We start from the raw sequence: 24,659 nt of genomic DNA on the forward strand, positions 1-24,659 counted from the left end.
AGCCTTTCTCTCTCATTAGCCGAGAGACAGAATAGCCTTCAGCTAAGTTAATGGCTACGAACTAGCAAGGCGCCATTAGCCTTACAGTGATTTGTAATTAAAGTCTCCTTTGTGCGATGTACCACAATGAGTTATTAAAGATAAGTATGATACCAGCTACGTACTTTTCTTCATAGCATTAATTAGGTATCCTGTTCCAGTACTTCACGCCCGTCTGCGTTAGTCTAGCGTGCATTAAGCCACCTCTATCTACGAGGTGTTGGCCCAGCTGCCGACACATCATGCAGCAACAAGAAAAATAAATCAGTAGTACAACTGGCTAACAGAGTAACACAAAGTGAAATTCAGTAACACTATGCCTGGCAAACAGCAGCAGCAAATGCAATAACTTATATGTAAACATGACAAACCCACAAGCAGAAAAAATAGTACACTAAAGACAACAATGGAAATAAGGGAAATGTCTATTCACATCATTAAAGTGGTGCACCACAACAACTTATTCAAAAAAAAAATTACCAAGTACTTGAAAAGAAAATTATGTATGCAGTTACTGTTATCAGTCCCTTCTTATTGTTCTTTCCTTTCCAAGTGCTCCTTTTTCGAAGAATATGGATCATAAATTTATTATTTAATAGATCTGTTGACAGAAAGTGTTCACATTAGCAAATGCATTTAGTTTTATTTTATAAAACCAATGCTGCAACACAGCTGAAAACCAGATATCAAATGAAATAAGCAACTATATATAGAGCAAAGCATAAAAACATCATTCAATAGCCACGTGGCATTTCATAAGTCGGTAGAACTTCTCTCAACTCTCGTAGAAAGACAATTGTCATAATCAGGTGTGTAGATGCAAGAAGATTTCCCATCAATTCATAAGCATTTCAGTAAGTAGCACAAAGCACGAGCTCCACAGTATAATCATATGTTCCCAGGTAATAGCGTGTCATATTTACGATGCTTTCTACAAAGGAATGTCAATAGCAACGTTAATGGACTCTTTTTTTCTCCACCTATGGGCTTTTTCTCCAGGCGACTGGCCCAGTTGGGCAGCCACAACGCATTACGCCAAGGTCACTTACCTTCCTTACCCAGAAATTTACGTAATCAGTTTGCACTGCAGTGATAGTTTGATTCCAATAAAATTTCACAGGTCGAAAAATTACAGTAGAAATGTGTAGAAACGAAATCTCAGGAATAGCAGTGTCGTAATACATTCATGCATGGACACACAAGTCGTAACTGTTAAAGTATGATTCTTGGTTTCTAACATCCTTTTTCACAAACCAGAGTCCTAACTATTCATTATTCATAAACATATTAACACGTAATCACTTTCCTCATATACGGTAGCATCAGCTTATTGATCATAAACATACCTCAACAGCATAATACAGATTGTCGTCATAATAATAACATCATAAAACCTCAGCCAAATCTCAAAAGTGTAGTGGCTTTCTGCAATAATTTCAAAACCTAAAAAAATTTTCTGTTCATTACAGCAGTGTCATCTACCTCAAACGTACTTTAAAAATCATGATCCCATACCAAATACATGATTCAAAGCTCTCATAGTGTGACAATGGGTCTGGAAAAATATGAAGAGTTCACAAAGTACAGACAAAATACAATTTCATAAGTGTGAAGTTATCCAACTGTGTAATTGCGTAATATGTGTCACTGACGTAGTAAAAAAAAGTTTCTCTCTCAGTTAAATGATCAGTTAGCTGATCATGGTACCGATGTGTAAAGTTGTATAAGCAAATACCATGTTAGCTAGGGCTCCTTGTGCTTGCCACACACATGGTACACAAAGTAAGCGTTTACCCCCATGAGGATAAATGAAATTATACGCTCACATGTTGCAGATTACAGCAATGGAATGAAATGTATCACGGAAAACTTTCTTTGTGTCTTTGTAATTAAAAAATCTTTAAAAATAAATGTTTTATGTACAAAAATTAATCACTCAAATGCGTGTCCTGTAGCGCTAAACTGTGCGTCTTGCTGTAAGATAATTCTGTGGAAGTGTCGTAGTTATCGTCCTCCGTAAGCAAAGTTCTGCAAAAGTCAATGTACTTACCTCATCATAAACAAAAGTGAAATGCTTTGCGTATAGATATCGTTGTTATTACGCTTATTGCCGTGATGAAGAAAGTACTGTACTGTAATGTATTGTTGTACTACAGAAAAGGCTGCCTCATTGTAGCTACACCACAAAGTTACTAATAGAGAATGTTTTACTTTCCAGAATAATACAGAAAAACTGTGCAGATTTAAAACAGATACACCTCAAAAGCAACACTGTAAATTGTGTCACACATTAGTAGCGTCGTGATATAATCGTGTAGCTGTGAAAGAAACCAAATACTAAGTCACCTTTAATCTCACAGAAAGTACTTTAAATAAAGAATGTCTTTTCAAGTAAACCAAAATGTTACATCAAAATATCATTAGCAGTATATGTTCTAAGTATGTAAGCCTTATAGTCGTTACGTAATCGTGCAACTAATAAGCAAGAATGTACAAACAACAACACTGTGTCGTCTGTTCACTATAACATTGCATTCTTAATTACTGTCTAAATATGTTCCCTACGTTCTAGACTGGATAGTTAACTTCAAAACATTGTTCCATGTTAACAGTTTCTATGAGTGACAAAGCGTACTAGTAACGTGAAGTGAAAAATTTTATATTAAAGACTAAACGGTTTTACATGTGATATGTGGTGTAACCCTTTTACCCTTTCTAGTGTGCAGAGTTTCAACTTCAAAGCAATTATCATGTTGTATGCGTCGGTAAGAAATGCTAAAGTTTTTCTCAAGGTTGGCGTCTATGTTATTTTTCTCTTTGCCATCCGGCGCACGTGGCTGCCTGCTGTGCGAGCGATTGTCTGTCTCTTTGTTGGTGTGTGTCGTTATTAGGATTAGGAGACCTAACTTCAACAAATTCACCTTGTCGAGAGGGCCCTTCCCTGTTTGAATCTCGCCAGTTCTGATGAAATTCAGGTGTCGCGTTATGATTATATCGTCAGTCATCATGTCGGTAATTTCTGAAATTTCTTTCTTGTCGGTCACGTCGTAGAGCACTTCTCCCTGAGTCATAACTGCGTGCTGAACTGTTGCATCTGAAGTTATTCTGTCTCCCTTGATAATAATTGTTTTGGTTCCCATATTGTCTGTATCTATGGTTGTCTCCGTCACATTCATTACTATGGAAATACGATCTTTCTCTATAATTATTTTTACTCTGCCAACGGTTGTCATACGGGTGGTGTCTGTTTTGGTAACGATTTGCGTTGTAAGAATAGCCTTGTCATGTCCAGTTATTATTTCTTTCATCGCGGAATTGTGACGGATGTGACCTGTAATTGTTGTGTTCCCGTTTTCGCGTCCCGCGATTGACAGTGTCAATTTCCAATTCTTGTAACAGTCCCTGATAAGCTTCGATGTCGTCTTTGCAACGTCCTGCCAAAATAATATGTCGTAAATGTTCAGACCATTTGATTAAGCAAATGTGGATGAGTTCTGAGGGGCTGTATGCGTTTGCAGATACTGATTCTTATGCAACATGTCTTCAAAATATTTCACAATACTGGAAAATTCAGATTGTTCGAAATGTTTCACCATTATGATACTCGATCTTGCGTAGCTTGAGACCGATATGCTGGGAGGAAGGCATGATAAAATTCTCCTTCACTGTGACAGTCGCGAATGACCGATCGCATACTTACAGCTGGTTCATTCTCTAGGCAGCCACACATAGATTCTAATCAGTGCTCTTAATGACCAATGGGGAGGAAAACAATGAGAGAATTGATGAAGCCATGCTTGTGGATGAATATCGTTGCCCGAATTCTTAAATGTTTTGAATTTATGTGTAGTAATGAACAGCTTATAGTCAAAGTCATCGTGTCGGCGAGGCGCATATCGGTCATTGTTACGTCGTGTCAGCAGGTCCATCTCAAAATTCAGTGCACCTTGCCAATTTCTTTCATAATTTCCGAAATGCCTTGTGTTATTGTTTTGTGGCTTTTCCGTATTCCTAAGTCCCTCTTCCCGTGTTGGATCGCGAGGGTCCTCTGAAATATGTAATTCTTGTATTACTTGTGCCAACTCATCTTGTACTTCCCGGATTTCTCTTTTGTGTTGAGTATTAATTTCATTTTGATTTTGTTTAAATTTCTTAATTTGTTCGTACTCTTCTGTGTCAGTGAAGGCTACGGGTCTTGTGTGATTTAGATCATCATCTACCTTTGCAGATAAGTTAGTGAACTGATCCGAAAGTTCGGCTACTTTCTCCGATAATGAACTAATTTCCTCAGTGTGTTTTTCTGAACCAAGTTTCAGAGTGTCCATTTGTGTTGAAAACGTATCGACTGTGTCCTTTAAGTTTTCTTTAGTTTTTGCAAGTTGCGTAACCGATAGATGCAACTGCGTCAATTTCAGCTTGCAAGGTATCGTGATTTTCATAAACAATAGTTTTCAGTTCCTTTATGGCTGCTTCGTGATTCTGTAACATTTTCATGACGCGTAAAAATAGGTTGAAAATGCTCACAAATTTATGTTTTTACGTCATAACAGAAATTTTGACATTTCGATTCGGTTTTAAGTAACTCAGCAGTTAAACCTTCACGCGTTTGTTCAAACATGGTGTCTAACTTTTGAAGATTTTGTTCCATTCTGTCTAACTTTTGAAGCTTTTGTCCCATTTGTTTATGATTTTGTTCAACCGTTGTGTCTAACTTTTGAAGCCTTTGTCCCATATGTTGCATTAACTGTAATAACAATGCACTGGTGTGTGAAACATGTTCCTCAGTGCTATTCGGCAGTGCATTTGTACTGGCAATATTCGCATTTTGAAAAGCAGAAAATGTGTGTGTGACAAGATTGTGTCCTGTCATTTCGGATTCCTGAGGCGAGCTGTTGCCAACCAATCATCGATAATGCTTCCCTGTTCACTAATTGTTTCACTGTCTACATCATTATTTGCCGCCCGCTCCACTTCCCTATGCACACTTACCGAATTACTACTTTGAATGTCTGTTAATTCATTACACAGTGGTGCTGATAGGCTATGCTCCTCGTCACCATCATGTCTCAGTTTACTTTGGAGCCTAGTGTTACGTTTTTCACACGCCATAACTATCATGTATTTCACGTGATAAAAAGAAAATCACAATTTGAAGAGCAAAAATAAGAAAACACATTAACATAGCACTGAAAATAATATCTAGTTAATTGCAAGTGCAGCTGCGAAATACTTGGTGCAAATCTACATGCATGCCACAACTGTTTTACTGTACAACAATGAAAAACTACAACTAAAACGGGAATTCTCTCTACAATTGCACTCTAGCAATAAACAATAGCTACACTAATTACACAAACTACAAGAAAAAATCAGAAGATTCCAGGTTCGAATCCCGGCAGGGTCGCCTTATGAAATCTCCCTTTTAAAAATATTTTGAATGACTGTGCTGGGAAACCTCAAACAGCTGAGCAGAACTAAACGTACTCAGACATTGCGCTCTTTACTTATTCTGATCAACATTAAACTGACACACAATATTTTTAGCGCAACTCAATTTGACTTTAATTAATCCCTACAAAAGAATGGTCCTGACTAATAATAACCTATAACTCCCATGACTCACTTACCTCACAAAAATCTTTGTTACTCGAACTACTGCAATACAGTGAGCGCAAATACTGCCAGCTAAATAAAAGATTCTAACTACTGAAGGCACTAACTACTGATAGGCATAGTTAGCAAATGAAAGATTTTGATAGAGAACAAACAATGTATTTACCTTAATGATGTTCAAAAGTCATCATATACATATCAGTTCATTATATCCAGTGTTACAAATTCACTCTTTCTGATGAACACACGTCCAGATCGTCCGCTCTCAAAATTCTGCCATCTCTCTCCCCACATCCACCACTGCTGGCGGCTCACCTCCAACTGCGAACGCTATGCTCTGTTCACATTCAACTGCCCAACACCACAGTAGCAAATATTCCAACAATGCAAACCACCCACATACTTCACACAGCACAGTCAGTGATTTTCATATAAAGCGCTATGTGGCGTTACCAACATAAAAACCTAAACAGTCTACTTACAGACTTAACGTCTGCAGGACGCAATGCTATCAATGTTGCCCAATTCTGGGTCCATACTATATAGTTTTCTTTGTATGTATTGAATATGTGTTCATTTTAGTGTACCTCTGACACGTATAATGAAGAAAGACCAAAGATTCTAAGTGCTAAAGTCACTATCTGCTAATAGGTATATGGTTAGCAAAGGAAAGATTTTGTTGCAAACCAAATAAAGTATTTTTTACCTTAATAATGTCTCATGTAGCTCAAACACGAAAATAAATCTTCATTGACGTCCAGTACAAAGCTATATAATCATGAATATTATACAATCACCTTGTCAGATACTTCCAGATCGTTAGCCTGTGCTAACACTTCAGACCCGTACCCTTCATCAGTGTAAATTCTATCTGACATCCATCACTGCTGGATGTTCACATCCAACTGCCCAACAGTACTGCCATTACTGCTGGCGACTAACTTCCAACTGCCCAACACTACTGGCGATTAGCTTCCAACAACGAGTCCAACCAGCCACAGAGTCTCTTACAAAGAAAGGGCTCAGAGATCCAATGCAAAGCGCTACACAGTGCTGCCAACACAGAGGCAGCTCACTTACATAGTGAGTAGGAGACCCAGGTTTAATTCCTGGCCTTGGTACAAATTTTCATTCATCTCTTCAGTCTGCATTATACATTATGTAATATGTCGACTTGAAGTGTGTTGTTTGCCATGTCTTTCAATATTCATTAATGTCGCAAATTTACTTCCTTTTAGGTGCTCAATTAACTGACATCAGTCAATATATTGTTCATCCAATCCATAAACTGTTTGTTGTCTGTATCTTGTTATTTGGTGTGTTTTAAGTAGGTTTTCAGGCAGTGTTGCTGATAGTCGGAGTGAGAACGAACTTGAAGGCGTTCTGTAGATCACATCACTTGTCAGACCTCTGTTTCAGAGCAAAGTCGATTGTGCCATGCGTTTGTCTTCAAATCTCAGTGACTTTGGAATTAACGCCACCGCTTCTACCGACGCCACACTGGTTAAGCTGGTTGAAGTTCTGATTGGCGTCTGGTGCTGGGTGCACTCTGAGGACATTGTGTCGTCGAAATCGAAAATGGTGCGCTTATCCAAACTAAAATTAAAGCACTGGATAAAGGACTTAGTTTTACCATGACCTACTGTGCCAAAAATGCCCTGTTCTCCACTTCCCAGGCACATTGAATTGGTTTACCCTTATTGGTGGCGCCATCGCAGCAGTCGTACCAACAACAGCTCTTATGTCATTCACACATACCAGTGCATATGATGAGACGCTGATGATAACATACTGATTATTAAGATAATAATGCGTGCCCTGTAATGAAGTGTAATAGAGTTTTTTTGATATCCATAGAACAAAACTGAAACGAATATTATATACGAAGAATGTGTACAGGGCTAGGAAGAAACAGGACAAGGACGTCACTGAGTGAGTAGGATTCCAGGTATGCAACAGGAAGAATGATTGGAGCCTTCAGCTGGAAAGGGGTGGGTAGGTTAGGTTAGCCTTGATTGCCTTGTGTAGTATATGTTGGTATATATGGGGCAGCAGGTTGGAGTTTTAGAGGATGGGTAACTCCTTGCTGTGAGATAAAGAGAGGAGGGTATGGAAAGCAACGTGACGTGGTGATGCTAGCGAGGAGGGGTGTTCCGAGCTAGCTGAGCAATGGTGAAAATGGGATGGACATGTGTTATTATCTGTCGCAGAGTAGAGTAATGTTTGACGGGTAGTAGCTGGAGATTCCTAACAGGTTTTCCATCAGACTGGTAAAAATATGCGTTGATGACAGGATATGGGATCGGTCATACGTAATGTGTATTGTCATATTGGGCGACATCGGTACTGCCAGTGACACCAAATAATTGGGTGGAGCGGACGAAGCAGTGAAGTCATTTGTCCCATCAGAGTGGGGAAGGATGGGCAAGGAAGTCATCGATACCCCTTCAAAGGAACCATCCTGGCATTTGCCTCAAGCAACTTAGGGAAATCATGGAAAATCTAGAGCAGGGTATCCAGACTCGGGTTTGAACCGTCGTTCAGCCGAATGTGAGTCCAGTGTGCTAACAACTGCGCCACCTCGCCCGGTGATCTATATTGAGCTAATATAAAGTGTCACTGTGTTCCCCGGTGCTATTTAGTCTTACACCAGACGACTTTTATCAAGCCAGTCACAAAGAAAGCTGCTGTGTCCTCAGTTATAGTAGATATCTGCTTTTTATCTGCTATTATTAGTTTAAAATTTACTTGGATAAGTATTTTGCACAGAGAAAATTTACCTACATCTGTGAATAATGAGTCCTATATACAGCACATTATCATCACGCAGTTTTACAACGAAGACTGATACTTGCCCTTGACCTAGCAGAGCTTTTCAGTCCTTGAATCTAGATACTCAGACAATTTGTAGAAAGAGTAGGTAATTAGCATTTTTGTAATTTTTCTTCGAAGGGGTACAAATTCTCAGTCTCTTGCTTTGTGTTAATTGAGACGTTTTTGGATATCGTCCCACCAGCGAATATAGTTCTAATTTGAACCATAGACAAGAAGAAAAACTTACACAAGTGTCTGTCCATAGTATTTCATTATTTAGTGAGGTTAACAAAGCAGCTATAGGTAGGTGGATGCCACAGGGGAGGCTTTTGGATGGTTCCTTCTGTGATTAGTGACTGATTATTGACTAGATTAGTGGAAAGATGTTCCCTTTTATTTGGATTCTTAACTCTCTGTTGGGCGACCAACACCCATCACCTGAATCGGCTGATAGTCATTTGCCTTTGGATGCAGCCGCCGGTATCCAAAGAACACTCTTGTGTGAGGTACCCATTTTTGTCTGTTGTATTACAGTTCTGTACTCCACTCCATTTGATACGGCTTTATTTTCTTGTGATGAGTATATTAATTTACATGTTTATAGGTAAGACTATGTCAGTTTTAATTACGAAAAATGTCTAGCGATTTTTAGCTCTATGCATGATTTCTGCTCTCGTGGACGCATAAACCACTGGTTAACGTCCTATCCTGCAGGCGATAGCCACGGCTTTTCACCCAATATTGGTTCTGGGTGTACTTCCTCTGTTGCCCTCCGCCCATTCATCCAATTGGCCAACTTACAGTTATCACACAGTACATTCTTCTCCTTGGTAATTGAGTGAGAACGTAAAAGAACAAAGACACAGTGTTTTAGGTTCAAATTTTTATTTTTTGCGAAAAAGTAAAAAAGGCATGTAAAAGAGCGAGTGATAGTCGATGAGCAAGTAGGTCAGTCTGATGGAGATGCTCGAGGAACTCTGCCAGTTCAGGCGGTGGTGTTGATGTCCTCCTCGCGGCGGTGCACGACGAACGTCTCGTCGAAGTGCGCGTTGGGCACGTCGAACTCGAACTCGACGACGCGCCTGTCGAACGGGAATCCGGCGGGGTGGTTGTCGCCGTGCTCCAGGATGGGGTGCTTCTCCTGTGAGACGGCAGGGGTGACGATGGCGAAGACGCTGAGTGGCAGCCCACTGCGGGTCCCGCGGGGCAGCGCCAGTCGCTGGGGGAAGCCGAAGTGCGAGCGGAACTCGTCCAGGAAGAACTTGCTCTCGCCCTTGATGGCGGCGAGGGTCGAGTGGTGCAGGTCAGAGTAGCTCGGCGCCTCCTTGCCGTACAGCGAGAAGTCTCGGGAGCTGCGCTTGATGTCGTTCTCACCAACGGACACTGCAAAAGGCGAAGGGTACGGTCAGCACCAGTTATCAAGTGATTCTAATAGAGCAAGCTTCATGTTAGTCGCTTTCGGGAGGAAACTATTCAGCCATCTCAATAACGGAATGTCAGTTACTAGGATATGAAGATAAGGACAACGGACCCTCATCAAAGAAATCTCCTAGCCAGCCAGGAATCGACCACAGATCTCTTCGCATAGCGATCCGGTCAAGAATATGCATCGTCTAAGAGTAAATTTTAATGTGTTGAACCCACTGGGCAGGAAACTGGACTGGATGCCCATTGCTGCAGAGTGTAATGACGTAAGGACCAAACTTTTCGTGTTTTTTCTCGGTATTTAGGGAAGAAAGTGGGACTAGCTGAAGCATTCGGTTTAATTTTGACATCTAAGAACCAAAAATGTCACCTTTCATGCCAACCTATATCTTTGGCCACGCTAAAGATCACTAGGTAAGTTCCTCGAAGAATTTGTTTTCACATTCGTTGACTGTGATAACTCACAACCAAACTGTCACGTTACAGCATCACGTGGACCTTGGGATATGCAACAGATGAATATACCACCACAAACCTACATTCCAATAAAATTATATACAAAGTGTCATACCCAAATTTTCATATATAATACAGAGTGTAACCCGTATAAGTGCAGGTATTTTCAAGTGTAGCGGCTTAATACATACACAAATCTGTGTATTGTTTTTTTCTCTCTCTCTGTGTCGAACTGTCCGCCTACAAACACATCACAAACTTTACGACGTGATGTTTTCTGCGTGATCGTAACTGCCCCACTAAGTAGATTCCAATGTCAGTATAGACTAACCGCCTTTTGTCGATGCATCGACACTTCAACACATGACCTGCTGCCCAGGGGAAAATAAGCATTACTACCTTGCTCTTGCCACACGTGATTGAAGATATTAACCAATCTAAAAACATGCAGTTAGTTAATAGCTATAATTTCGTGTCAGCAAAAGATGTAAATACTGATGTAATATTTTTCAGGTGCCGGCATCAGTTACTACCGGAAATATCTACCTTTACACCCGTTAAACCTTGTATAATGCCAGTGCTCTGTTATCCCTCTGTTTGCACATTATGGAGTCACATGCCACATCATCATTACAGTATGCGTCAAAGCTGACATGGGCAACTGGTATGCCATCGACAACAATCTCGCCTAATCTGGCTCTATCTTTCGTAGATCTGCTTAAAAGGAATACGGATTCTGTTGCCAGTAAGATTTATTCCAGTCATCACTTACGCTTCTGGTTGAAGATGTCCAGCAGAACGTAGTACTGCTTCCTCTCCTCCAGGCTGAGTTCGCGGCCGAGGGCGTCGTACTTGGGACCAATGAAGACACGGACGACGGAGTCGACTTCCTTGTCGCTCTTAACCTTGATGTGGTAGAAGAACGGCTTGTGGTTCAGGCGGCCCTGGCGAGCCACAAATCTGAACTTTTCACCGTCTTCAGGCTTGGAGAAGGTCAGAGCGTTGCTGATGTCAAAGTCGAAGCTGTCGAAGTATGTGACGAGTTTGTCGAAGGTGATATCTTCAACGGTTACGCCTGGCAGGAGCAGCTGAAATAGAAGATTCAGTTTAGTTCACGACTAATGTAGTACTCTACGAGAAACGGTATATTTTTATATCAGAGGTTTCATTACTTACCTCCTCGTGAGTGTAAGGCTTCAGAAGGTTCTTGTAGTGGTAGAAGATGGAAAGAACGCGCTTCGCGATCCTGTAGAAGAGTGGGTCCCTCAGCTGGGTTTCTGGTAGTTCAAGGACGCTAGCAGGAACCTAAAACGGAAGTAAGTTATGTACCCCCGCATCCAAATACAAATAAGACCAGTGTAACGTCAGAGAGAGTAGACATCATGCGGACATACTCCGTATCGGTGAACAGGGTCAACAATGTGGCCGAAGAGGGAGATGAGATTCCTGAAGTATGCGCCGTAGTACTCCCAGTTGATGTTCTCGTAGTTGCCCTCGACGATGTTTCCAAGGATGTTGGTGAGGTCCTTCTCTCTCAGGTTGTACTTCTCGTAGTTGTACTGTTGTTTTAGAAACATAAGCAGTAATGATGGACGCATTCCGTATGAAATCGTATTAGAGACAAATCTGCGAGGACACACTTACGCCTGACAGGTAGCCGTAGTCGATTCCGTCACGGATCCTCCTCTCGTAGTTCTTGATCTCTTCAACGTACAGAATGTCGACGTTGCGGGGGAAGACTCCCTCCGGGCGCGCTGGGGCCTCGAGTCCGTTCTGCAGCCTCAGCTCAGGGTAGTAGCCGACCTGCAAACGTAATACACAATTTAGTGTCGTCCTTCGGAAGGTGGATTCTCCACTGTCGTTGCAGAAAGTGAAACTGGTGCCGAAATGGGACGTACCAGCACAGGGTGGTTGTAGTCGATGGCCTTGACGTCAGGCAAGTGGTTGGACAGCCTCTCCAGGTAGTAGCGAGCCAGGAGCTGCTGCAGGACGAAGAAGAAGCTCTCGCCGCGGTACTTATACTCGGGAAGGCTGTAGTTGGCGGGGTTCAGCCAGAAGGGGTACTTGTAGCTCAGGTATGCGTAGAACGAGTTGAGGCCGACGTCTTCGGTAAAGTAGGAAACCAGCTGCTCGGGGTTGCTCGGCACGGGGTAGCCGCTGTGGTTGGAGTAGAATATGTAAGGAGCCTCCTTAGAGCTGACTTGACCTGCAGAACGGAACACGTAGTTTTGATTAGCGATTGTGTGATGTAACGTGTTGCTATAATTAAAGTGCAGCTACTTGTTGATGTCCATTGTGGGTTGTAATTATCGTATGGCAGCGAAATTTCGTACATATGCTAACACGTTATTTCTGAACACTGAAAGAAAGCTTAGTTCCAATTTCGGCCACCTAGTGCAAATCTGGCGCTGTACAATACCTCGGCGACTTCTTCGGTGTTCCTGTTGAACAAATTGTGTAGGCAGCTGTTGATAATAAAATCAACATTATGCCTATCTCAGTTGTTTGGCGTTCCCCAAGGAAGTGTTATAGCTCCTTTGTTGTTACTTATCTATATAAACGTTTTGGGAGACAATCTGAGCAGCCGTCTTAGGTTGTTTGCAGATGACGCTGTCATTTATCGACTAATAAAGTCATCAGAAGATGAAAACAAATTGCAAAACGATTTATAAAAGACATCTGAATGATGCGAAGATTGACAGTTGACCCTAAATGAGAAAGTGTAAGGTCATTCACATGAGTGCTAAAAGAAATTCGTTAAACTTCGGTTACACGGTAAACCAGTCTAATTTAAAGGTCGTAAATTCAACTAGAGACCTAGGAATTACAATTACGAACAACTTAAATTGGAAGAAACACATAGAAAATGTTGTGGGGAAGACTAATCAAAGACTGCCTTTTATTGGCAGGACACTTAGAAAATGTAACAGATCTAGTAAGGAGACTACCTACATTACGCTCGTCCGCCATCTTTTAGAATACTGCTGCGCGGTGTGGGATCCTTAGGAGTTAGGACTGACGGAGTACATCGAAAAAGTTCAAAGAAGGGCAGCACGTTTTGTATTATCGCGAAATAGGGGAGACAGCGTCACTGAAATGATACAGGTTTTGGGCTGGACAGCTTAAAAAAAAAGGCGTTATTCGTTGCGACGGAATCTTTTCACGAAATTCCAATCGCAAACTTTCTCCTCCGAATGCGGAAATATTTTGTTGACACCGACCTACATAGGGAGAAATGATCATCGAGATAAAATAATCAATTCAGAGATCGTATGGAAAATATAGGTGTTCGATCTTATCCGCGCGCAATACGAGATCGGAATACTAGATAATTTTGAAGGTGGTTCGATGAACTCCTCGCCAAGCACTTAAATGTGCGTTACAGAGTATCCATGTAGATGTAGATGTAGATGTTGTGCCAACGTCTCATTTGTAAGCCGTTACAAGAAACATTGGTAAACGTCTTTCTTGCATTCACAGCGGCAGATTCGCACCTGGTTGCCAAAGTTTGAACTAATAATTATCCTGCAAAAATCGTTTCCGCATTAACGCATCACAATGTGCACTAAGTTTCACTACCATACACCTGTTAAAAGGCAGAGAGGACCACTGTGTGATGCAGACTTTAATTATAACCACCCGGTATACGTTTAGCACAAGTACTTTTTGTTATCAAGGAACCATGACTTCAACAGTTTCATGTAAACGGGAGCAATTATTTTAGGCAATTGTAAGTCACCCCACATAAAACAATGCTCCGAATACGTGACCATGCGATTTTGTTATTATACAGAGCAACGTATTGTCCACTTCATTAGTATTACATTTAGATCATTACATTTACATCACCATGATGAGGGTCGTTTGCAGCTGGGGGCGAAACGTTGATTTATACAACAACGTGATAACGCGATCACATCCATTTAAAAGTCTATTTGAGCTACATGGGGCTTCGCTGCACATGAAGCAATAACGATCTGTAGCGCTATTTGGTAGTATAACAGTGGTTGGGAGAGAAGTGAGGCCGAAAGGGTACTTGTAGTTCACGTGGGCGCAGGAGGCGTTCAGTGGATGTATTGATCATGTTGTGAATAACATCAAAGAGAAATTTGGAAAGGGAATTAAAATTCAGGAAGAAGAGACGAAAATTGTGAGGTATACTGTTAACGTATAAATTTTGTATGACGCGTCAACTGGCTTGGAATGGATAGTGTCTTGAAGCGAACTTATAAGACCAAGAAAAACAAAAATAAAACAACGGTAATGGTATGTGGTCAGTTACAGCAGTCGATGTTGAGGAATCTACATAACGAAAGGAGACACTAAAAGTAAGTAGATGATTTGTGCTATCTGGGCTGAATAGTAGTTGACGATGCGCGAAGCAGGTAGCATAGAAAATGCTGACAAGCATTTCTGAAACGTATTTCATTGGGGCGTAGTTTTTTACTGGTGTGTACTGTGGACTGTAAAGAGTTCGCACAAGAAGAGAATGCCGATTATTAGATTGACAGATCGAATATGGGAGAAATAAAATTTATGGCCAGAACTCGATTAAATGTGTGAAGCTGTTGATAGGTGGTGGGGAATGTTAGGGAGGGGAGAGGGGAGAAGTAAAAATTGTTGATTGAGACCAAGGTTCGTATGGATGTAGGTTGCAGTAGTTCTGCAGAAATGGAGAGGTTTGCAGAGCACAGAGTAGGGTGGAGAGCTGCATCATACCTGTCATCGAATGGAAGACCACCACCACGATAACAAGGACAACAACTACATGAGTCCTATACGGGTGGATATGTGCTCAACAAACAAGTGGATAAGTATTTACGTTCGATTCTTAGACGTAGTACACATTAAGAATCCTTCTGACATTCTGCCACTGATGAGGTGGATGACAACGATTGTTGTATAGAAAATATTATTCTCATAGTTGATCTGGTTGTCGATTTACTTTGCAGAGTTGGTGGTGGCTCCGGAAATGACACGTGCACATAGTTTGTTTGTACACACCTTGTAGCTGGGCGTCATACGCCTTCTGGATGACCTCTGCGTTGACGAAGAGCTGCGGGTAGATCTCGTAGGGAGCTGGCAGTGTGACATCCTTGGTATCCTCGCGATGCAGCACAGCGACAGTGAGTGAGTAGACGAACAGTGCCTCGTTCAGGTGCTCCCGCGCCCAAATGGCCGTCTGGAATCAAAAGGACACTCGTTATACAGAGGAATGTTTCGGGGAGATGCAGTGCTAACTACGACTTACTTCCTAGTGTCCAGACATAGGTGAAAATTTAGATGAAGACACAATCGACCAGTATCTTCGTGTACAATCTCACTTTACACAGCGCATTCCTTCATAACGATGTAACCAATGCCTGGAATATAGATGAGTCTTGCTCGGGAACGCAGAGCCCTAATTTCTGCGGATTATTTGTGAGTTTCATGTAGTTTGATGGGGAGTAGGCGGATTTAGGACAGATTTGCCAATGACAATTTTCATGTCTTAGTTGAAAAAAATTATGTATGCTCTTCCTCCCAATGCTAACAGAAGATACTTCGTTTGCTCTGGATTCATTAAGAACTTTGAGATCTGTGGAATTTGGTTTGGGTGAACGTCCCAGATGTTTTGGCATCTTTATGAGGACTGCGTGTGTTGGAGCACCAGGTGGAAGACATACATATTGTGAGCTGAACATGCCTTAAATGTGCGCCCACTTATTAAAGTGAACGGATATTATTCGATAAGCTGCTTCACGTTGGTGTTACGCAAATAAGCCGAAGAAAAAATTGACAACCAAAAATATTGAAGGTATGTTATTGTTTGCAAATACATAGGTACGATCAAAAATTAAGAGGAACGTTTGCTAATAACTTGCTGGTTCAAGCAAAATGAAAAAATCAAAACTGAGTAGTATTTTGTGTCGAAGCGCTCGTACCTTGATGAACGTCTCAAAGTCCTTGGCGAAGTAGAACAGCTCAAACAATGCCCGGGCCTGGTAGTAGTGCTTCTGGTAGTAGATGGAGAACACGTCCCCTTTGGGCAGGAAGCCAACGTCTACGTAGTACTTCCAGAAAACTTCGACCTTCTCTTTGAACTGTAAAGATAAAAATAACGGAAGTTCGCTACAGTTGTCTGGCCGTTCATGAAATCGGATCCTGGTTTGTAACGTCACGTATTTATACCTGGTAGTTGTCGACATGTTCAATTGGTTTGTAGGTCTTTGCAATTTCCTGTTCTTCTTTGAGGAGTGATGGCTGATGTACGTGGAAGAAGAGCGCCAAAATCTTGTTCTGTTTCTCCAGAAGTTCCTTACCGGCTGGAATAACAGTTAACAAAACATTAGGTACAACAGGAATCGTTCAGGTGGTGAGATCACAACAAAATTGTTATAGGGAGTACTGCACGTTTACTCTACACAGTATATATATATATATATATATATATATATATATATATATATATATATATATATATATTTGTCTTTAAACGATTTCTTACGCCAAGGAAGAGAAGTAGGATGTCCAACATCACTCCAACATACAGGAAATTTTCTCTTTCCTTTAAGCATTTTTATTCATCATTTCGATTCCTATTTACTTACATAGGCACTTGCAGAACAGCGTAGTTCCGCTTATAACAATACGCATACGAGGTTTGCTGACTGCAATGTTCATTGTTGTCTCAACGATTGTTTCTCTTTTACATATAATTAACTGACGTTTATTCACTTACTATATTATGCATCTTTCCTCAATATAGACTCAGGCTACTACGCACATTAACAAAGGCAGAGAAGGTCAGACAATGCGAACGAGAGAATGTAATATTTACTTCATCTGCCCGCTGGAATCATTTATTATGTAACAAATGTTTCGAAACTTACTTGTTGAAGTTGTTTATGTGCGTCCATCGTAAAAACACAATTTATTTCGTATATCTGTTTTGGTTGGTGTAATTGTACACGCTTTAAGTATTTTTTGTGCTGAAGAAATCCTTATGTTGGCTGGTCAGAAAAGGTCTGAAAAGCTTGTAAGTGCTTTACAGCGGAGGCTGTGCTGACAAATGACTGGTAATAAAAACGATAGGTTGTGGTGTTTACCAGTTATTTAGAATAGAAGTTAGACGATCATGTCGTAGTGCGCAAGATTCAAGCACACGCACGCGCTAAAATTGTGTAATGCGCAAACATCTGTGGATCCGTGAGTTACCACTTGATGAATTGCTAATTAACAGTTAAAATGTCTTTTTCGGAAGTAATAAATTTAAGGTAGATCATCAACAGCTACATTTGCTCCGGTTTGAAGAAACCAAACAAAGAACACGTTTGGCGACGCAGACTGCTTCAATTTGCGCGGACGACAACCTCACTGGGTAATTCAATGCTAAATACCTAGGAAATGGCGCAACGCATCGAATTTTTTTCTGAACAATTGCACCTCAGGTCCGCCTACAAGCTTTTCACACTGTTTGTGACGACCCTGTGTGTTGAAGCGTGTATTGAATTTCAAAGCTGTTGGCAAATAACTTTGCCTAGAAAAAAAAATTAAATTTCTAAACCGGTCTAGGCCTCTGACATCTAGGTAAAAAGGTTCTTTCATGCAAATCCTAACGAAAGCTACAATATTCCTACAGCTCCTGTTAAGTTGCTTATGTGTTTTACAGGCCCCAAATATCAATGTGTACTACCCACAGACAAACAGTAGAAAAGCAGAAAATGACGCCAAAGCTGAAGTACGAACAACATCGAAACTTCAGCCACAGTGCAGCGAGATGGTCTACCTACATCATTATCAAATAATCTTTTATTTTTTACGAAACAGCCATAGAAACATTTTACACTGCAATTTGTTTCACCTGCTAGTGGTCATCAGCAGTGTACAAGCACATGATGAATACGCTGACTGGCATTGTTGAGTAGCGTTAATAATTACGTTTACAACGGAAATGAAAATTTACGACAACGCATGCAGCATATGATGTTTGATGGCTTGTGCGTGTTATCTCCTGGGGGTGATAACTTTTTTTTTGTCCCATGTGCTTAAGTAATTATGGAAGTGAAGGTTGACTAAATTTGTGTTCTGACTATTGGCGACGCTAGTTCCATGATGTGCTCCAAAAAAATGGCTCTGAGCACTATGGGACTTAACATCTGTGGTCATCAGTCCCCTAGAACTTAGAACTACTTAAACCTAACTAACCTAAGGACATCACACACATCCATGCCCGAGGCAGGATTCGAACCTGCGACCGTAGCAGTCGCGCGGTTCCGGACTGAACGCCTAGAACCGCTAGACCACCGCGGCCGGCGGTATGCTCCAATGGCAAACGTAAGTGCTACTACGAATTATTCAAAGATTTCAGAAGAAACGGATTTTACTGGTTTTAGGAGCAGAAGAGTTGTGTAAGATGGCAGCTCAGTGCTGTATTTTTCCGCTTTGTTCATGGGAGGTTTACGTTCACATTATTCACGAAAAAGACTAATACTAATGCCTCCCTATTATACATTATATTTGCAGCAGGATTTTGGAGTGTATTGACAGAAAGCTTAGAAGAAGCATAAGGGCTACGAAAGACAGCCTACGCTACGCTTGTCCGCCCACTGCTAGAACATTGCTGTGCTGTATGGGATCCTTACCAGATAAGGTTGAGGGAGGACATTGAAAAAACTAAAAAAGGACAGCTCGTTTTTTAGTATCCCGAAACAGAGGCGAATTTGTCACGTATATAATACGAGAGCTGGACTGGCAATCATTAGCACGAAGTGTTTTTCGCTTTCGTTTCACGAAATATTAGCAACACTTTCTCCTCTGAACGCGTCCGCTTGCTTATCTTTGTGGCAATATGCCTGCCTCCCATGCAACGGGCCCGGGTTCAATTCCCGTCCAGGATGGGGAATTTCTCCGCTCGTCGACTGGGTGTTGTGTTGTCCTCATCGTCATTTCATTCTCATCGTCGGCAGACCAGTCACCCAACGTGGTGTCAACTGCAATAAGACTTGCATTTGGCGGCCTAACTTCTCCGGCTAACTATGACATACGCTCATTTCATTTTTTCCTATGAAGGCGAAAATAGATTATTGCTGACTACCTTGTGTAGGGAGATATGATCATCGTAATAAAATGAGAGAAATCAGAGCTCCTACGGAAAGATTTAGATGTTAATTTTTTCCAAGCGCTGTTAGAGAGTGGAATGGTTCAAAATAACCCTCTGCGCGGCTCTTCAGTGTGGACTGAGACTAGACATGTAGATGCGGATGTAGCTTGCCATACTGTCCTGTTCCTCACACTGAGAGGTCCAGTATTCGTCTACATGCGTTCTCTGCAAGCTACCTAATGCAGTGTGTATGTAGCGCAGGGTACTTCAGGGGCCATCGTCAATACCGTCCGTCTTGGCTATGCTCTCTTTTTCTCGTAGTGGTCCTTTGCGATACATGTGTGGCACGAAGTAATATTTTGCCCGCCTCTTTTTCAAACACACGCTCTCAGAATAGCACCAGGAAACCTCTCTATAATAGGTAATACAAAACCGGCCATGAAGGATTGATTTTCGCCAAATTGAGTCAACCAGTACCTACATCTGCGTAGTACTAAACTCTCTACCTCTTACGCAGGTGTCGGTTCACCACTTACGTAGAGGCTGTGAACAAGTAGCAGAGTGACTCAGTATGGCGAAAGTATAGTCTGCTCACAACGACCCGAAAGAATTCGTAGGGCGAAGTGGGGAACGGAGAAAGCAAGCTCCACCCACCGATTTCCAGCACGTTTGAAGCCGAGGGTGGACAGGCAGTGCGGGGGAACAACTCGCGCTACAATCACGCAGTGCTGACATTACACATGTGCTGACTGGTTTGGCACGACAATCGCCTCGTAACGCCTACAGTTCACATGGCTACTGTATTTTAGCTCGCCAATGTTGGCACCATCTGGACTCAAGAGTATTAGCGGGCTGACATCAACTGAGTTTTACCGACTTCTGGCTATCCAGACGTCGGCTGTCATGGTTAAAGTCACTGAGAATAAGTAATAGTGGTAGGAGGAGCGACTGACTTACCCTCGCTGTGCGGTACAACCGCGGCGGCCGCAAGGGCTGCCAACAGTGACAGGACGACAACGGTCGCAGTCCTCATGTTGCTCGCAGAGGAAGTACGAATTGTGTGCCGGCGGGCGGGCTTCTTATAGCGGATGAGGTGTGCGATTAGCTGGCGTATCTGCGCACTTGGTGGGGGAGGCAGCGACCCCGCGACCTGCCCACGGTAAAACTCCCGCAGATGCGGCTTATGTAACGGTTCCCTGCCCCCTGCTATCGCTCGTGGTAGCCCAGTGGTCAGGTCACAGACTGGCTTCTCAGAGGAGCGGGGTTAAAATCCCAAAACGATCATCCAGTTCCTATCTCACAGACTTTAACAAGGTTACAGTAGAATCCTGACGCAAAGACAAGCAGAATTGTAACTTTTTGCATTCAATTCTAGTGTTATGATAATTATCATAATACATAAGACATTGTTAATGACGGTCTTCAAAGAATTCTTGTGTGATTCTCTAAAAATGTAGTGACTCTTAATTTTGAGCAAAAGCTCTATACTTCTGTTTTTACAACAAATAAAATCATACTGTCTAAAGATGCAGCACTTGGACATGAGTGTGACAACAAGGCAGACTGCTTTAAAAGCTCATGTGAACATGTCGATGAAAATTACAACTGTAAAAAGAATATTTCTCAGCTGCTCAAACAATTAAGATCAACTATTTTTGCTCTTCGTAGATTTGCTTAGTCTTAACAAATTTTAAGGAGAAGAAAGCACTATCGTAAAATATCGGCGATAAAAATCGACCGCTCGCTAAAATTTTGGCCGCAATTCTGATAGTAGGCAGTTATGATATGATAGGCAGTTATGATATGAAAATACAGCGCTGACCAGTTTGTCGCTCGGTCCGCCTCACTGAAGCCGCCTAACGCCGAAGCATACAACAGTGTACAGCAGATTGACAACCATGGCCCTCCTCTTCGCGGGAAGTTGACGGCGAGGGAAGACGAGAGGAGAGCAGGGCACGTTTGTCTCCGCGAGTTTCGAAATTTGTTCAAGAACACGTTTTAGGTAATAATGATTGTGTAATATGTCTCCTTCACGCGTTCGGAAATACCCGTTACAAACGTGAATGATTCTAATGGCTCTGAGCACTATGGGACTTAGCTTCTGAGGTCATCAGTCCCTTAGGACTTAGAACTACTTAAACCTAACTAACATAAGGACATCACACACATCCATGCCCGAGGTAGGATTCGAACCCGCAACCGTAGCGGTCACGCTGTTCCAGACTGTAGCGCCTATAACCGCGTGGCCACTCTGGCCGGCAAACGTGAATGAGTACATAATATTTTGAATAGGAAAGCATGTCGGGAAACGTACCATTCCCGTGCTACAGTGGTTTGTAAACATGTTTGCTAGGTATCCGCAACAGGCTAGTCGTGATGTGGCCGGGGGGGGGGGGGGATAGGATTGTTTAAGTCGAATCAACTGATGTTATTTGACGTCTCTCCTATCTCTCTGACCTGGTTCTTGCTTCGTTCATGTGTCTGTGACTGTTAGAGCAAGATGGTAGAGGACACGTTTGCGCAATACACTATAAGCCAAACATTATGAGCACCTGCTTAATACCTTGTCTGTCCATCTTTGGAACGAAATATATAATTGATTCTGCGTATCAGGGATCCGACGGTTTGGTGGTAGTTTTGTAGAGGTATCTGGCATTAGATATACCGGGTGATCAAAAAGTCAGTATAAATTTGAAAACTGAATAAATCGCGGAATAATGTAGATAGAGAGATACAAATTGACACACATGCTTGGAATGACACGGGGTTTTATTAGAACCGAAAAAAAGTTCAAAAAGATGTCCGAAAGATGGCGCTTCATCTGATCAGAATAGCAATAATTGGCATAACAGCCAGCCGGGGTGGCCGAGCGGTTCTAGAAGCTACAGTCTGGAACCGCGCGACCGCTACGGTCGCAGGTTCGAATCCTGCCTCGCGCATGGATGTGTGTGATGTCCTTAGGTTAGTTAGGTTTAAGTAGTTCTGAGTTCTACGGGACTGATGACCTTAGAAGTTAAGTCCCATAGTGCTCAGAGCCATTTGAACCATTTGAATTAGCATAACAAAGTAACACAAAGCAAAGGTGATGTTCTTTACAGGAAATGCTCAACATGTCCACCATCATTCCTCAACAATAGCGGTAGTCGAGGAATAATGTTGTGAACAGCACTGTAAAGCATATCTGGAGTTATGGTGAGGCATTGGCGTCGGATGTTGTCTTTCAGCATCCCAAGAGATGTCGGTCGATCACGATACACTAGCCACTTCAGGTAACCCCAAAGCCAATAATCGCACTGACTGAGGTCTGGGGACCTGGGAGGCCAAGCACGACGAAAGTGGCGGCTGAGCACACGATCATCACCAAACGACGCGCGCAAGAGATCTTTCACGCGTCTAGCTATGTGGGGTGGAGCACCATCCTGCATAAACATCGTACATTCCAGCAGGTGTTTATCATCCAGGATGGGGATGATCAGATTCTGTAACACGATTGTCATGCTCTGTCACTGACGATTTGCCGTCCAGCGCCATTTGTCGGACATTTTGTGAACTTCGTTTTTTTGTTATTGTAATAAAAACCCATGTCGTTATAAGCATGTGTGTCAATTTTTACCTCTCTATCTACATTATTCCGTGGTTTATTAAGTTTTAAAATTTATACTGACTTTTTGATCACCCGGTAATTCGCTTAAATAACAGGCCGCTGATTTGCATACGATGCGATGGCGCCCGACATGGGATTTACGTCGGGCGAATTTGGTCACCTAGGCACCAACATGGGTTCACTATAATGCTCCTCAATCCACTGTAGCACGGTTCTGGCTCCGAGACACGGACAATTGTACTGCTGACATGACATAGCCGTCGCGGAAGACATCACCCATGAAGGGTTGCAGGTGGTGCTCAGTTGTCAGCGTATCTTCGATTACTACCACAGGCCCCACGCAAGCGCAGGAGAATGTCTCCCATAGCATACTATTGCTCCCTTTAACCTGCATCTGTGGCGCGTCGAGACGCCGTTCAGCTCGATTACTGGGTTCACGGAGACGACCAACGACCTAGTGTTACAAAATTCTGATTCACCCGAAGAGCCGACACGTTAATTGATCTACGCTCGAGCACCGATGTTCCCGTGCCCACTGCGTATGTAACTGCCGATGTTGCGTCAGCATGTGAACGCATAGGGGTGGTCTGCTGCGGAGCTCCGTGTTCAACAATGTACGATGGACGGTGTGTTCCGAAACACTTGTGCGTGTACCAGCACTGCGCTTTTTCAGCAGAGATACCGCAGATCACCATCTGTCCTACTGTGCAGAGCAGACAAGCTTCCGAACGCCACATTCTCTGAAGAGTCGTTGCCATCCTACTGTTCAGCGCGTAGTGGTAGTTTCACTGTCATTCTATCTCTTTTCATAGATGTTCAAGAGAGTAGCACGTGAACATTCAATCAGCTTCACTGTTTTCCAGATACTCGTGCACAGGCTCAGCGTAATAATAAACTGTCCTTTGTCAAAGTCTCTTATCTCAATGGATTTTTCTATTTGCAGCCCATATGTTCGCTAGGGTTATCCCCCGTCAGTGTCTGCTCCGCTTAAGTACTTTGGTTTCCGCGTCACCTGCCCGCAACGCCACCTGGTGGCATTCAACGTCGCGGAGGGCAGTGGTCATAATATTTTGGCTTCTCAGTGTAAGTAATTTCTTGTAATAAGCCGTAATTTTTCATTCAGATAAGGCTTCGCCCCTCTTTTCCTATATTTCCGCTTGGTTATGCGAGGGTAAGTCAATTATTATCCGCAAAGTAGTTATAAAATTTTATTGTAATCGCCGGTCGCGGTGGCCGCGCGATTCTAGGCGCTCCAGTCCGGGCCGCGCTGCTACTACGGTCGCAGGTTCGAATCCTGCCTCGGGCATGGGTGTGTGTGATGTCCTTAGCTTAGTTAGGTTTAAGTAGTTCTAAGTTCTAGGGTACTGATGATCACAGCAGTTGAGTCCCATAGTGCTCAGAGCCATTTGAACCACTTTTTTTTATTGTAATCAAATAGGAAACTTATAAGAGCATCATTTTTCGACATAGTCTTCTTGCGTTTCAACGCACTTGGTCCATCGTAGAAAAAGCTTCCTGATGCTCTCATAAAAGAAGGTTCTTGGTTGAGCTACGAACCAGGTATGCACCGCTTCCTTGAGTGCTTCGTCAGAGGCAAATCGACGGCTCCGTAATGCCTGTTTGAGT

At 42.4% G+C, this 24,659-nt stretch overlaps 1 protein-coding gene across 2 annotated transcripts in view; it reads right to left on the minus strand.

Moving 5' to 3' along the window:
* LOC126237411 (hexamerin-like) overlaps positions 1 to 20,637 on the minus strand; it is a 67,986-nt gene extending 47,349 nt beyond the window's left edge. Inside the window, exons 1-10 of one of the 2 annotated variants that reach the window (XM_049947519.1) lie at positions 20,387 to 20,542; positions 16,519 to 16,652; positions 16,272 to 16,430; positions 15,352 to 15,529; positions 12,246 to 12,553; positions 11,992 to 12,150; positions 11,742 to 11,906; positions 11,524 to 11,652; positions 11,120 to 11,435; positions 9,335 to 9,849 (exon numbers count right to left, since the gene is read on the minus strand). In XM_049947519.1, coding sequence (XP_049803476.1) covers positions 9,452 to 9,849; positions 11,120 to 11,435; positions 11,524 to 11,652; positions 11,742 to 11,906; positions 11,992 to 12,150; positions 12,246 to 12,553; positions 15,352 to 15,529; positions 16,272 to 16,430; positions 16,519 to 16,652; positions 20,387 to 20,462 — 2,022 coding nt within the window. In that variant the 5' untranslated portion in view covers positions 20,463 to 20,542 and the 3' untranslated portion in view covers positions 9,335 to 9,451. Of the gene's footprint in view, positions 1 to 9,334; positions 9,850 to 11,119; positions 11,436 to 11,523; positions 11,653 to 11,741; positions 11,907 to 11,991; positions 12,151 to 12,245; positions 12,554 to 15,351; positions 15,530 to 16,271; positions 16,431 to 16,518; positions 16,653 to 20,386 lie in introns of those variants that run through there. The other variant, XM_049947520.1, reaches the window with a different exon arrangement.
* Positions 20,638 to 24,659: the final 4,022 nt, after the last annotated feature.

This window comes from Schistocerca nitens, chromosome 2 (genome assembly GCF_023898315.1).
Source record: "Schistocerca nitens isolate TAMUIC-IGC-003100 chromosome 2, iqSchNite1.1, whole genome shotgun sequence".
NCBI lineage: Eukaryota > Metazoa > Arthropoda > Insecta > Orthoptera > Acrididae > Schistocerca > Schistocerca nitens.